At 53.3% G+C, this 12838-nt stretch overlaps 1 protein-coding gene across 1 annotated transcript; it reads left to right on the top strand.

The window, feature by feature from the left end:
- Positions 1–357: 357 nt before the first annotated feature.
- On the top strand, positions 358–11221 carry Trim50 (tripartite motif containing 50). The gene is made up of 7 exons (XM_020161867.2): positions 358–497; positions 1438–1841; positions 5389–5484; positions 7214–7444; positions 7533–7555; positions 8513–8637; positions 10179–11221. The coding sequence occupies exons 2-7, from the start codon at positions 1443–1445 to the stop codon at positions 10766–10768; spliced, it is 1464 nt and encodes a 487-aa protein (XP_020017456.1). The 5' UTR covers positions 358–497; positions 1438–1442; the 3' UTR covers positions 10769–11221.
- Positions 11222–12838: the final 1617 nt, after the last annotated feature.

Raw genomic sequence — 12838 nt, 5'->3', positions numbered from 1 at the left:
GTACACCAAACTGGTTAATATCTGCGAGCTTTCTTAAGTTGGACCTCCATCAGAAAATGTCAGTAACTTACAGTACCTTCAAAAGTCTAAAACAGAATTTCAAGAGCAGCGTGTCATAGCACATGTCTGCTCCTGTTTGGGGTTTGATAGGTGTGGAAGTGTCACCCCCTTCCCAGTCTCTGCTCCTCCCCCCATCCTGGCCAAGGCCACCGCCTGCATGCTGAGCTTATCAGAGGGGGCCCAGCCGAGGCTGCCTCCCAGTCTCGTGATGTGACCCAGTTTCCACCTGATTTCTGGATGACCTTGGGGACACAGGTGTTGCTGGGAAAGGGGAAGAAGGTGGGGCCACAGACCAGCAGTGGAGCCGGTGTCCAGTTGTGCTCTCTGGTCTCCCATGTTTGGTGTCCCGTCCTGGGAAGAGGAAAAGGCTGAGTGGTCTGAACAGTGAGGCTGGTTTGAGGCCCCAGTGGGAGGCTGGTGGGACCGTGAAAAACCAGGTAACAGGACGTTGTGGTGTCCCTGGGTCTGCTGCCTCAGTCACCTTGGGGCTGCCCCTTTCTCTGTCAGCTAGTTTCTGTAGAGGATTGGATAGAGCCCTTTTCTGTCCCAGACTTGGGAACGTTGTTCTGGGATATAGCCCTCTGCTTTAGAATTTCCTGGGGGTGTCTATCATAGATGCAGAATTCTGGGTGTCACTAGAGACCCCACCAAAGCAGAATTCCTGAAGGTGGGAAGGTGGAACTCTGGAGGCTTTGGGATTACTCAGCTTTCAACCATTGTCTGAAAGTTCCAGAAGCAACCAAGAGGGTGGAAAACAGCTTAGCTTGTTTTCGCTGTGCAGTTTGAGGTGGACACCTGCTGGGGCTGTGGCCTGCATTCTTAGTATCACTCCCGTGCATGGCCCCTTTCACGTTTATTCCAAATCTGAGCCAAAAATGTAGAGTCACCTTGGACACACTGGTGCACGTCTGTAATCCCAGCTATGTGGGAGATGTAGTTATGAAGATCTTTGTGCAAGGGCTGGGAGACCCCCTAAAAATAACTAAAACAAGAAGAGTGTGTGTGTGTGTGTGGGGGGGTGGCTCACGTAGCAGAGCACCTGCCTAGCAAGTGCAAGGCCCTGGATTCAAAGCCCAGTATTGTCTATCTATCTGTAAAACAAGTGACCTCTGTTTCATTTCTTTTCGTCATTGCTGGGGATCAATTCCAGGGCCACATGCATGCTAGGCAAGACCTCTACCACCAAGCCACATTCTTGAGCCCAAATTTTTACAGATGGGGAAACTGAGGCCAAGGCTACAGTGGGTTAAGACTGGAATCCAGAGCTGGCACCCTTCCCTCTAAGCCCTGAGATGGGGGCGATGGGCAGGTGGGGAACCGGGAGGGGCAGGAGGGGCGGGATCCAGAAGGGACACCCGTGTCGCATCTGTGTTCCAGCGCGCATGGCTTGGCAGGCGAGCGTGCCCGAGCTGCACGACCAGCTTCGGTGCCCCATCTGCCTGGAGGTCTTCCAGGAGCCCCTGATGTTGCAGTGCGGCCACTCCTACTGCAAGGGCTGCCTGCTGTCCCTGTCCCGCCACCTGGACTCGGAGCTGCGCTGCCCCGTGTGCCGCCGCGCGGTGGACGGCAGCAGCTCCCCGCCCAACGTCTCGCTGGCCCGCGTGATCGAAGCCCTGCAGCTCCCAGGGGACCCGGAGCCCACGGTCTGCGCGCATCACCGAAACCCCCTCAGTCTCTTCTGCGAGAAGGACCAGGAGCTCATCTGTGGCCTCTGCGGCCTGCTAGGCTCCCACCAGCACCACCAAGTCACGCCAGTGCCCACTGCCTACAGCCGCATGAAGGTGCGAAGGGAGGGCGGGCGGCTGCGGGAACGACCAGCAGGGGGCGCTGCTGCGGCTCGGCATCAGCTCCTGTGCTCTCTGGCGCCACCACCTGGCAACAAGGGTCCCACAGCTCCATTCCTCTCCAGCTTTGTCCTGGGAGCACTCTCTGGCTTGCTCGCTCAGTCACCCATCCGCCCATCCATCCATCCATCATCCATCTATCCGTCATCCATCCACTCACCCACCCACCCATTCACCCATCATCCCCCCATCTCCCCATCCATGCATCCATCCACCCATCCACTCTTACCACCCATCCCTGTCCATCCACCCATCTATCCATTTGTCATCTATCCGCTCACCCATTATCCATCCATCATCCATCCATCTCCTACCCATCCATCCATCCATCCATCATCCATCCATCCATCCATCCATCATCCATCCATTCCCCATCCATCCATCCATCCAACATTCTGAGCAGCTGCTCAAACCGCAGGGGCAGGCATGATGGGGGGGCCCCAGGTGTCATTGGCCAGCCCCTTCCTCTGCTTTTTCTTTACAGCCCTGGTTTGTTTCTTGTGTGCTCTCCCTGCATGCTCAGGAAAATGAGGGTGGGGACTTTGTTTTGCTCCCTGGTGTATTTCAGTGCCTTAGAGTCCTGCCTGGTATACAGCAAATGCACAGTGCATTTGTTGAATAAGTGAATTCCTGGCCCGCTGGACCCGTACCCTGGATGACCAGGTGGTCATTTAAGATGCACAATCATAATACCATCTAAGAGGCTACATCCATAGAGCAATTCTATTGTATTTTACAAGTGTGGAAACTGAGGCTCAGACAAAGGAAGCCAGAACTGAAAACTGAGGTCTTTGTTACCTTTCTTTCCCTGGCAGTGCTGAGATGGAACCCAGGACCTTGGACATGCTAGGCAAGTGCTCGACAACTAACCTACAGTCATAGCCCGGGAAGCCAGTTTTCTTCCCCCATCAATAGATCAAGAAAGGGCTCCAGGCAGGGAGTGGGGCTCAAGTGGTGGAGCCCCCACCTAGCAAGCTCGAAGCCAAGTTCAAACCCCAGGACTGTCGCCCCCCCCCCCCCCCCGCAAAGAAAAAGAGCAGGAAGGAGGGCACTTGGCAGTGGTACGGTGAGAGATGAAATTGAAGAATGACAAAAACACAGGTGGCAGGGCAGGACAAGTGAGAGCAGAAGGGCCCTTGTTGGTTGTTCCAAGGATGTACTTGCTGGTTGCTCTGGGCAGCCTTCAACCATGGGAGAGAAGTGGGAAGTGTGCACAGGGCTGCCTCTCCTCCCCCACACACTCCCTGGGTTTCTAATATGTGCTGGTCCCTGAGCTACAACAGTATGGCCTGGGGAGCGCACAGACTGGAGTCTAACCAGAGCTCCATGTGTCAGGTGCTGCTGTCAAGGTAACAGTGAGATGGTCTAGAACATAGATCCTGATGGTCTCAGGTGACCCAGGAAGACTTCCTGGAGGAAGTGGACCTTGAGGATAGACAATGACAAGGAAAAGCATTCCAGGAATAAAGGCAGCACATGCAAAAGACCACTGGCCAGACTGCACATTTGAAGACATAGAAGTCATTCCAAAGTGGTGGTTCATGCCTGTAATTGCAGCTACTCAGGAGGCAGAGGTAGGAGAATCTTGAGTTTGAAGCCAGCCCAGGCAAAGTTATCAAAACACTATCTCAAACAATAACAGAAAAACAGCAAAAGGACTGGGGTGTGGCTCAGTGGTAGAGCACCTGGTCCCCAGTACTGGAGTGGAGTGGGGGGAGTTCCATAACCCTGGAGAGAAAGTAAGGTGGGAACAAGAGGAGGAGGTGAGGTAAGCATGAGTGGGAGGCAAGAGAAAGAATCGACAGGGAATGCTGACTGAGTGTGGCCTCCTGAGAATGAGAGGGGCAGACCATCTCAAGGTCAGCTGCCTGAGCCTGGCGTAGTGGTACACACCTTTGGGCTGAGGCAGGAGAACTGTGAATTCCAGGCCAGCCTGGACTACAAAGCAAGACCTGTCTCAAAACTAACTAACTAACTAACTAACTAACTAACTAACTAACTAAGTTGATCACCTACCTTGTGAGATGTCTGGGAAAGCCAATCAGCTACAGGGGTAAGAATTGGCAATGGGGAGGGTTGGGGCATGTGGAAGGAGGAAGCCAGTGCAGGATGAAGACACAGCCTGCATCTTACAGGCACAAGGACTGAGAGAAGAGAACCAGCTGCGTCCTATCCGTGCTTTCTGGCTTGGGGCTGGGCCCAGCTTGGGATTTGGGATTTTCTGATGTCAAGGATCCCTGTGACCCTTGCCCCTTTGCCCTCTTCGGGTGCTCCCGTTTTCTCCTGTTTTTTTGAGCTCTTAAGACACTAGATGGATTGATGGATTTGCATAGCTTCCTTTCCAAGTGACACCTCTAATTGACAGTTGACAGGCTGTAGTCCCCTCTCTCACTACCACAAGAAGTGACCCTTGGGATGCTGTTTTGGGGCTGCTGACAGCTTTCCTGAGGCCTCATTGTCCACAACAAGGATGCTGGGTCTATTTCTCTCTGCACTTTCTTTCTTAAACCCCTTCCTGAAACTCCCACAGCTCTCTTTAGTGCTTGGGACTAGTGTAAGCCAAACAGGGGCTGTGGTCCAGCGGTGGCTGAAGACAGTGGGACAGGGGGTCCCAGTTGGCATCCCGAGGCTGGGTCCAATTTCAGGTCAGAACTGCCCAGAAGTGTGGTTACATCTACCTGGGGAGGCCTGTCTGGGTTCCAGCCTGCCAAGGATGCATGCAGGTTTATTTTTATGAACCAGGGTCAAGTTCATTCTGTGCCACCCTAGCCTCAGTGAGGTCACCCCTTTTTGTCATGACTCGTAACAAGTGCTTACTAATTTGGAACTTGCTTGTAACCAGAGAGTTTCCCTGTGGGTAACATTCAGTGCAAGAAATGTCGGCTTAAGCCCGGTCCCAGTGGCTCATGCCTGTAATCCCAGCTATTCAGGAGGCGGAGATCAGGAGGATCACAGTTCGAAGCCAGCCCTCGGCAAATAGTTCTTGAGAACCTGTCTTGAAAAAACCCATTTCACACACACACACACACACACACACACACACACACACACACACACACATGCAAAAAGGGCTGGTGGAGTGGCTCAAGTGGTAGAGCACCTGCCTAGAGAGCGTGAGGCTCTGAGTTCAAATCCCAGTGCCACCCCAAAAAAAATGTGAGTGTTGGCTTCAGGTTGACAATCAACATCAACATCCTCAGTTATTGTATGGTGGCTCTCACAGTACCTGGCATCTTTCTCCATGTCGTGGAAAGGAATGAATGACGTCAGGATGGATATTGCCATTGATATTAGAATCTAGGGTGGAATATTCTAGAATACTTGTAAGCTATCTAGGAGTCACAGGTACCTCAGAAGCTCTGGTCCCTCCCCCTGGTTACATAGCTTGTGGCCACTGGGATTTCCCAGAAGGGAGAGTCCAGGTCTGCCCATGGTACAGAAGGTGACAGGCCAGCTACTCATGGACGGCGGCATGTTTCCTCAGGAGGACCTTGCAGCCTTCATCTCTGACCTGAAGCAGGAGCAGAAGAAGGTGGACGAACACATGGCTAAGCTGGTGAACAACAGAACCCGAATTGTTGTGAGTGGCCTGCCCTTTGCCCCTCGCCTTGGGACTGGCCACCACCAATTTCCTGCAGAGCCCAGTTCCTTTTTTGATTTCAGTGTATATACATTTGCAGTGCCAGGGATGGAACCGGGGGCCTCATGCATGCTAGGCAAGTGTCTGCCACTCAGCAACTCCAATTCTAATTTGCCCTTTCCAGAGAACTGAGCCTTCCATTCAAAGGGAAGTTCAAAGCATTCCAGGGAGGGTGGGAACGAGCCGAGCCTCCTAGAGGAATTCAGCCCTGGCTCCAAGCTGCCTTTGGTCCTCTGTGTCCTTGGGGTGAGATAACCCACAGATAAACAGCCCAAAGTTTGGGCCTGACTCTCCCTCCCACTGGTGCCACCTGTGCCTGTGTGTGACCTTGACAGCCTGTCATGGTGCCCTCCCAGAACCGGGGAACAGAGGCCTGGAGAGGAAGCCCTCAGTTGTGTCATTTACTTAAATGAGAGGCCCAGTGGGGCTGGAGGTGGGGAGGGAGGGGCAGGAATGGTGCGCCCAGGCTTACTCAGTGGTGGCAGAGCTCTGGTCCTGCCAGGAATCCTGCACTGTCTCCTCCCAAACCTACTGTCCCAGGTCTTTCAGAGTTTTATTCAGTTGGCCACTGTGACAAAACAATACTGTATGTGCACATGGAATAGCCAAAAAAGGTGCTGGGCGTCGGTGGCTCACGCCTGTAATCCTAACTAGTCAGGAGTTGGAGATCAGAAGCACCAAGGTTCAAAGCCAGCCCAGGTAAATAGTTTGTAAGACCCTGTCTCAAACAAAACAAAACAAAAAAAATCACAAAAAAGGGCTGGTGGAGTGGCTCAAGGTGTAGGCCCTGATTCAAACCCCAGTACCACAAAAAATAAATAAATAAAATAATTTAAAAAGACAAAAGCGAGATGGGGTTGTGGCTCAGTGGCAGAGCACTTTCCTAGCATATGTGAAGCCCTGGGTTTCATCCCCAGCACCTTTCTTCAGGCAAAAACAGAGCCTGTTTGAAATGGGAGCTGGGAGGGTGGGCACAGTGGCTCACCCCTGTAATCCTGGCTACTCTGGAGATGGAGATTGGGGGATCACAGTTCGAGGTGAATCTAGGCAAAAAATTAATGAGACCCCATCTCAACAAACAAGCCGGGAATGGTGGCCCGAGTGGAAAGTGTAGGTAGGCGGGTCACAGTTTCCAAGACCAGCCCCAGGGCAAAAATCTGAAACCCTAGCTGAAAAATAACTAAAGCAAAGAAGGGCTGAGGGCGTGACCCAGTGGTAGAGCACCTGCCTGGTAAGTTCAAGGCCCCAAGTTTAAACCCCAGTGCCACCAGAAAGAAAGAAAGGAGGAGAGAGGAGAGAGAGGAGAGAGAGGAGAGAGAGGAGAGAGGAGAGAGGAGAGAGAGAGAGAGAGAGAGAGAGAGAGAGAGAGAGAGAGAGAGAGGAGAGAGAGAGAGAGAGAGAGAGAGAGAGAGAGAGAGAGAGAGAGAAAGAAAGAAAGAGAAAGAGAAAAAGAAAAAGAAATGGGAGCTGGGGGTCCTGTCACTTGCTGTCCACACCCGTGGCCACCCTTAGGGGACCTTCCCAGGGCACACTGTGAACTCCTTGACTGGTGTCAGTCCACATCATGGCCTCTGAGACAGCTCCTGTCAGGAAGGCTCTGGGGATGCTGAGGTCAGCCAGCCAGGCATCTTGGCTGTGACCCTATGACCAGCTCTCCCCCTTGTCCCAGAACGAATCGGATGTCTTCAGCTGGGTGATCCACCAAGAGTTCCAGGAGCTGCACCGCTTGGTGGACGAGGAGAAGGCCCGCTGCCTGGAGGGGGTGGAGGGCCACACCCGCGGCCTGGTGGCCTCCCTGGACATGCAGCTGGAGCAGGCCCAGGGCACTCGCGAGCGGCTGGCCCAGGCTGAGCGCATGCTGCAGCAGTTTGGGGATGAGAGTCACCATGAGTTCATCCGGGTGAGTGGACAGGGAGAGGACCCCGGCCCTCCCATCCCAACAGCATGCAGCTTCCTGAAGCCGTAACCCACCTCTCTCTCTCTTCCAGAAGTACCACTCCATGGCCTCAAGGTATCAACCGCCAACAGCTGCTGGGGGCGAGTAACAGGGCACGGGTAGCTCATCTCCACTGTGCCTTACCCCGGCCCAGGGCGGCCTCCCGGGTCTGGCTGTGGCTCTGTCCCTTCCTGCAGGGGTCTCACAGATTGCCCTGTTAGGAGAATTTCAGTTGTTGGGGAATGAAGTACAGCGTGGGGTGAGTGGGGATAGGAGGAAGGCCAGGCCAGCGATGGCCAGAGTGGCGGCCTTGGAACCGGCTGTGGACTGTGGGGAGATGACCCCACAGCTTCCCTCACACCTCATTTGTGGACTTTCCTGTTTTCTCAGGTTTCCTTTAGTCATAGGGACCATGTGGCTAAGAGGCATGGCTTTAAATGAATGCACAGAGAGCCAGACATGGTTGGGCATACTGTAATCCCAGCTACTTGGGAGGTGGAAGTAGGAGGATCTTGGTTTGAGGCCTGTCCCAGGCAAAAGCACAAGACCCTATGTGGAAAACAAGCTAAAGCAAAAAGGGCTGGCGGAGTGGCTCAAGTGGTAGAGCGCCTGCCTAGCAAGCGTGAGGCCCTGAGTTCAAACCCCAGCATCACTAAAAAAAAGTGGAACAAACAGAGAAGCCACAAGGCTCAGCTTGGAGCAGGAATCCACCCCGGCTGTGGCTGAGCGACAGGGTCACTTGACACAGGATGGGCCTCAGTTTCCACACTGGAGGGTGGGCTTTGCCCAGTGATGAGTTTTAGTTCAGCCCAAAATCTGCATCTCTAGCAAGTTCCCAGGCGATGTCTGGCTCCTGGCCCCTGAGCTCTTACTCTGAGGACAACTGCTGTGGAAGGGCCCCTCTCTAGGAAGGAGGCAGGTCCTCCAGCGGGGCAGCGTGCGGGAGCAGATGGATTTCGTGGCTGCCCACGTGGGCAGCAGGTGCAGCCGTGGGCACATGGTCCTCTCATCACTGTCACCCTCTGCATGCAGAGCAGAGCTCCAGCAGGCCCGGCCCTTGGAAGGTACATTCAGCCCCATCTCCTTCAAGCCAGGCCTCCACCAGGCCGACATCAAGCTGACCGTGTGGAAAAGGCTGTTCCGGAAAGTTCTGCCAGGTGAGGTCTCTTCCTCCCGAGCGCTGCTGCCAGGGCGGGCAGCAGCTCATGGGTCGCACCAGAGAGTGTTTAAGTTCCAAAGACTTGAGGACCCTCCCGGGGTTGTGGTAAGAGGGTGGCGCTGGTCTCCCCACACAGCAGCTCCGTCCGGGATGCTTCCGAGAATGGCCAAGTTGGGGTAAATTTCTGAGCCTCAGTTTCCTCATCTGTTGACATGCACCAGCCTGAGCTGCAGAGTCTGCATACGTACGTACATACGTTTGGCTTCCTGCTTACTGGATGGCAGCCATTTAATCCATCCTGTATTACGAGCATGCTGTTTAACTTGTACCTGGAGTTGAACAGCCAGTAGACTGAGTTCAGCTATCAAAGGCAAAGACATGGTTTCTGTTGGGTGCCACAGCTCACGCCTGTAATCCCAGCTACTCAGGAAGCAGAGATCAGGAGGATGGTGGTTTGAAGTCAGCCCAGGGAAATAGTTCATGAGACCCTATCCTGAAAAAAACCATCACAAAAAAGGGCTGGTGGAGTGGCTCAAGGTGTAGGCCCTGAGTTCAAACCCCAGTACTGCAAAAAAAAACAAAAAAAGGGATATCAACCAGTAGACTGAGTTCAGCCATCAAAGCAAAGAGACAGGGCTTCTGTTGGGTGGCAGAGGCTCACCCCTGTAATCCCAGCTACTACAGAGGCTGAGATTGGGAGGATACAGGTTTGAGGCCAGCCCAAGCAAATAGTTTGTGAGACCCGTTTCTAAAATGACCAGAGCAAAATTGACTGGAGGTGTGTGGCTCAAGCACCTGCTGTGCAATTTCTGGCTTTGCAAGCATGAATCCGAGTTCAAATCTCACTCCCACCAAAAAATGAAGGGGCTGGAGGCATGGTTCAAATAAGAGTGCCTGCCTAGCTTAGCAAGGACGAAACCCTTAGTGCAAACCCCAGTACCACCGAAAAAACAAACAAACAAAAAACCAAAACAAAACAAAAAAGAGACAGGCCAAAAAGAAACTGTAAACAGCAACTCTTGTTTACTCATTTGCACGCTTTGGAGCCGAGCTGTTAGCTTTTAGTTAGCAGAAAGGTAGGCCGGGGTACTTTTCCCATCAGCACACTACTGAGGCCTGCAAATCAGACAGTTGCTGTAGGGCCGGAAAGTGTGGCTCAGTGGTAGAGCCCTTGTCTAGCGTGTGCGAGGCCCTGGGTTCCATCCTGAGCACTGAAAACAACCCTAAAAAAAGTTGACACTATTAGGAATTTCCCAGAACCCCTGGCGGGCTGGGCTGTGCAGCACACCTTCCAGACAGCCTTCCAGCTCATTCCGTCAGCTCCCCACCTGCATCAGGTAGGCAGGCCCGCACCTGTCCCCTCCTAGAACCCCTCGGCTCACAGTGGCCCTGTCACACCCTTTAGGCACCATCCCTGCAATCATCACCCGTACACAGCCCTGTGCCTGCCCCTTCTAAGTCCTAGAGCTACAAAGCTTGGTGGCACAGACCCCCTGCTTCTGTGTGGCTTAACCACAGGCCCCTCTGATGTCCCTCCAGCCCCGGAGTCACTGAAACTGGACCCTGCCACAGCCCACCCCTTGCTGGAACTCTCCAAGGGCAACACGGTGGTGCAGTGTGGGCTCCTGGCTCAGCGCCATGCCAGCCAGCCCGAGCGCTTTGACTACAGCACCTGTGTCCTGGCCAGCCGGGGCTTCTCCTGTGGCCGCCACTACTGGGAGGTGGTGGTGGGCAGCAAGAGTGACTGGCGCCTGGGGGTCATCAAGGGCACGGCCAGCCGCAAGGGTAAGCTCAACAGGTCCCCAGAGCATGGCGTGTGGCTGATCGGCCTGAAGGAGGGCCGGGTGTATGAGGCCTTCAGCTGCCCACGGGTGCCACTGCCAGTGGCGGGCCACCCACACCGCATCGGGGTCTACTTGCACTACGAGCAGGGGGAACTCACTTTCTTCGACGCCGATCGCCCAGATGACCTGCGGCCACTCTACACCTTCCAGGCTGACTTCCAGGGCAAGCTGTACCCCATCCTGGACACGTGCTGGCACGAGAGAGGCAGCAACTCGCTGGCTATGGTGCTGCCACCACCCAGTGGGCCGGGCCACCTCCCACCCCTGCAGCCCACCAAGCTGTAGGCTGCCCATCCCACGGGCAGCGAGGTTTCTTACAGTACTGGAATATTTGTGACAGAGAGAAGGGTCTCAGTCCCTTCCCTACCAGCTAAAATCAGCAGAGCCAGGCCTGACATCCATAGGTCCCCCGTCCCTTTTTTTTTTTTTTTTTTTGCGGTACTGGGGTTTCAACTCAGGGCCTACACCTTGAGCCACTCCACCAGCAGATTTTTTGTGCTTTTTTTTTTTTCGAGATAGAGTCCCATGAACTATTTGCCCAGGATGGCTTCGAACTGCGATCCTCCTGATGTCTGCCTCCTGAGTAGCTGGGATTACAGGCGTGAGCCCCCGGCACCTGGCTAAGTCCTTTCCCTTCTGAACATTCTTTCTGTGCTCCAGCAGAGGGTGGAAACTCCTTATCACTGGGAATGTCAAACAACTATTAAGGATAATAAATTTGACACTTTTTCTCTTTAATGCTTAATGTAGGATCTTTTGTTGCAGCGCTGGGGTGGAACCCAGGGAGTTGCTCATGCTAGGCAAATGCTGTACTGCTAACTCCCAGTGCTAGCACCTGTGCTCAAGCATTTTTTATTTTTTATTGATACTGAGAATTGAACTCGGGGCCTTGAGCTTGCTAGGAAGGTGCTCTACCACTTGAACCACTCCTCTAGCCCTTTTTGCTTTAAGTTTGTTTTTTTCAGATAGGGTCTCATATTTTTGCCCAGGCCAGCCTCAGACCACAATCCTCCTACTTCTGCCTCCTGAGTGGTTGAGATTACAGACGTGAACCACCACACACGGCCCCTATGTCTGAGTTTTTAAAAGCAGCTCAACTGTCTGCTTGTCACTCCATCATTGTCCCATGCTTAAGACTTCTCAACTTCCCCACTCAGGTAGACGAGATGGAAATGATACTACTTCAAAGCCAAGCAGGGACCAGACACGGTATGACTAGATGACAACTGCTAAGCATGCGGAATGGGCCTGGAGGGCAAGGCTGGTTACAGTGACCTGCCCCAGGTTACAGCTGGTGGGCAGGTATCCACCCCAGACCACGGCTGGGACTACTGAATTCTCTTGTAAGAATCTGACAATTGGAAGAGAGAGAATAGCTGGAGCTTAGTCACCTGAGACCTGGTTCCGAGGGAACCCTGGCAGCCCTGAGCCACCCAGTCCCACGGAACAAGCCTGAGTGTCTCTGGGGAGCAGCTCCACCCTGTTGCCCTGGGATGATTCCACACAGACTCCAGGCCAGGGTTGCGAGCAGCCTGGCTCCCTTTTGGTGTGTGAAAAAAGAATCACACTTACCTTTTTCAGAGAGGGTAACATTTATAGGTTCCGGGAAATTAGGACCTGATATGTTTGGGTGACCAACACACTAGATTTTCCTATGGTACTAGAAAGGCATATTGCTGGGGCTGGAGGTCTGGCTAGAGCACCTGTCTAGAAACACAAAGCCCTGAGTTCAAATCTCAGTACCACCAAAAACAAGGCAAAAGGCATACTACCATTATGCTAGTTTCTCTAATCAAAACTTGTGTTACTCTTTTTTTTTTGTTTTTTTCCGGTACTGGGGCTTGAACTCAGGGCCTCTTGAGCCACTCCACCAGCCCTTTTTTTGTGTTGGGTTTTTTCAAGATAAGAGTCTTGTGAACTATTTGCCCAGGGCTGGCTTGGAACCTCGATCCTCCTGATCTCTGCCTCCTGAGTAGCTAGGATTACAGGTGGGAGCCCCTGCTGCCTGGCTCTTCTTGACTTGTCTCCCTCTTCCTTACCCAGTTCTGTGGACTTAATTTTTTTTGTTTTTAGTTTATTGAGACAGGGTCTCACTATGTAGCCCAGCTGGAAGTGAACTCACAATCCTCCTGCGTCAGTCTCTTGGTTGCTGGGATTACAGGTGTGTACCGCCATGCCTTGCTTGAATTTACCCCTTTAAACAGTATTGCCTACTTCAACCTGATCTCTTGCTACCAGCTCACCCCAGGCCACCACATCTGGGACCACTATACATGTGGTTCTTGCTGAGGTGACTGACCTGAGCCCGGAGGGTCCTAGCCCTGCGGCTATCACTGGTACTGGTGGAAAGTGTCA

Source organism: Castor canadensis, chromosome 6 (assembly GCF_047511655.1).
Source record: "Castor canadensis chromosome 6, mCasCan1.hap1v2, whole genome shotgun sequence".
NCBI classification, from domain to species: domain Eukaryota; kingdom Metazoa; phylum Chordata; class Mammalia; order Rodentia; family Castoridae; genus Castor; species Castor canadensis.
This window is presented reverse-complemented; position numbering and strand designations above follow the sequence as displayed.

Bases quoted from the DNA above. Each gene is read 5' to 3' on its own strand.
- Trim50 (XM_020161867.2), top strand. From the start codon at position 1,443: ATGGCTTGGCAGGCGAGCGTGCCCGAGCTGCACGACCAGCTTCGGTGC. The intron at 1,842-5,388 runs GTGCGAAGGGAG...ATGTTTCCTCAG, and splicing joins CTGCCTACAGCCGCATGAAG to GAGGACCTTGCAGCCTTCAT. The intron at 8,638-10,178 runs GTGAGGTCTCTT...ATGTCCCTCCAG, and splicing joins GTTCCGGAAAGTTCTGCCAG to CCCCGGAGTCACTGAAACTG.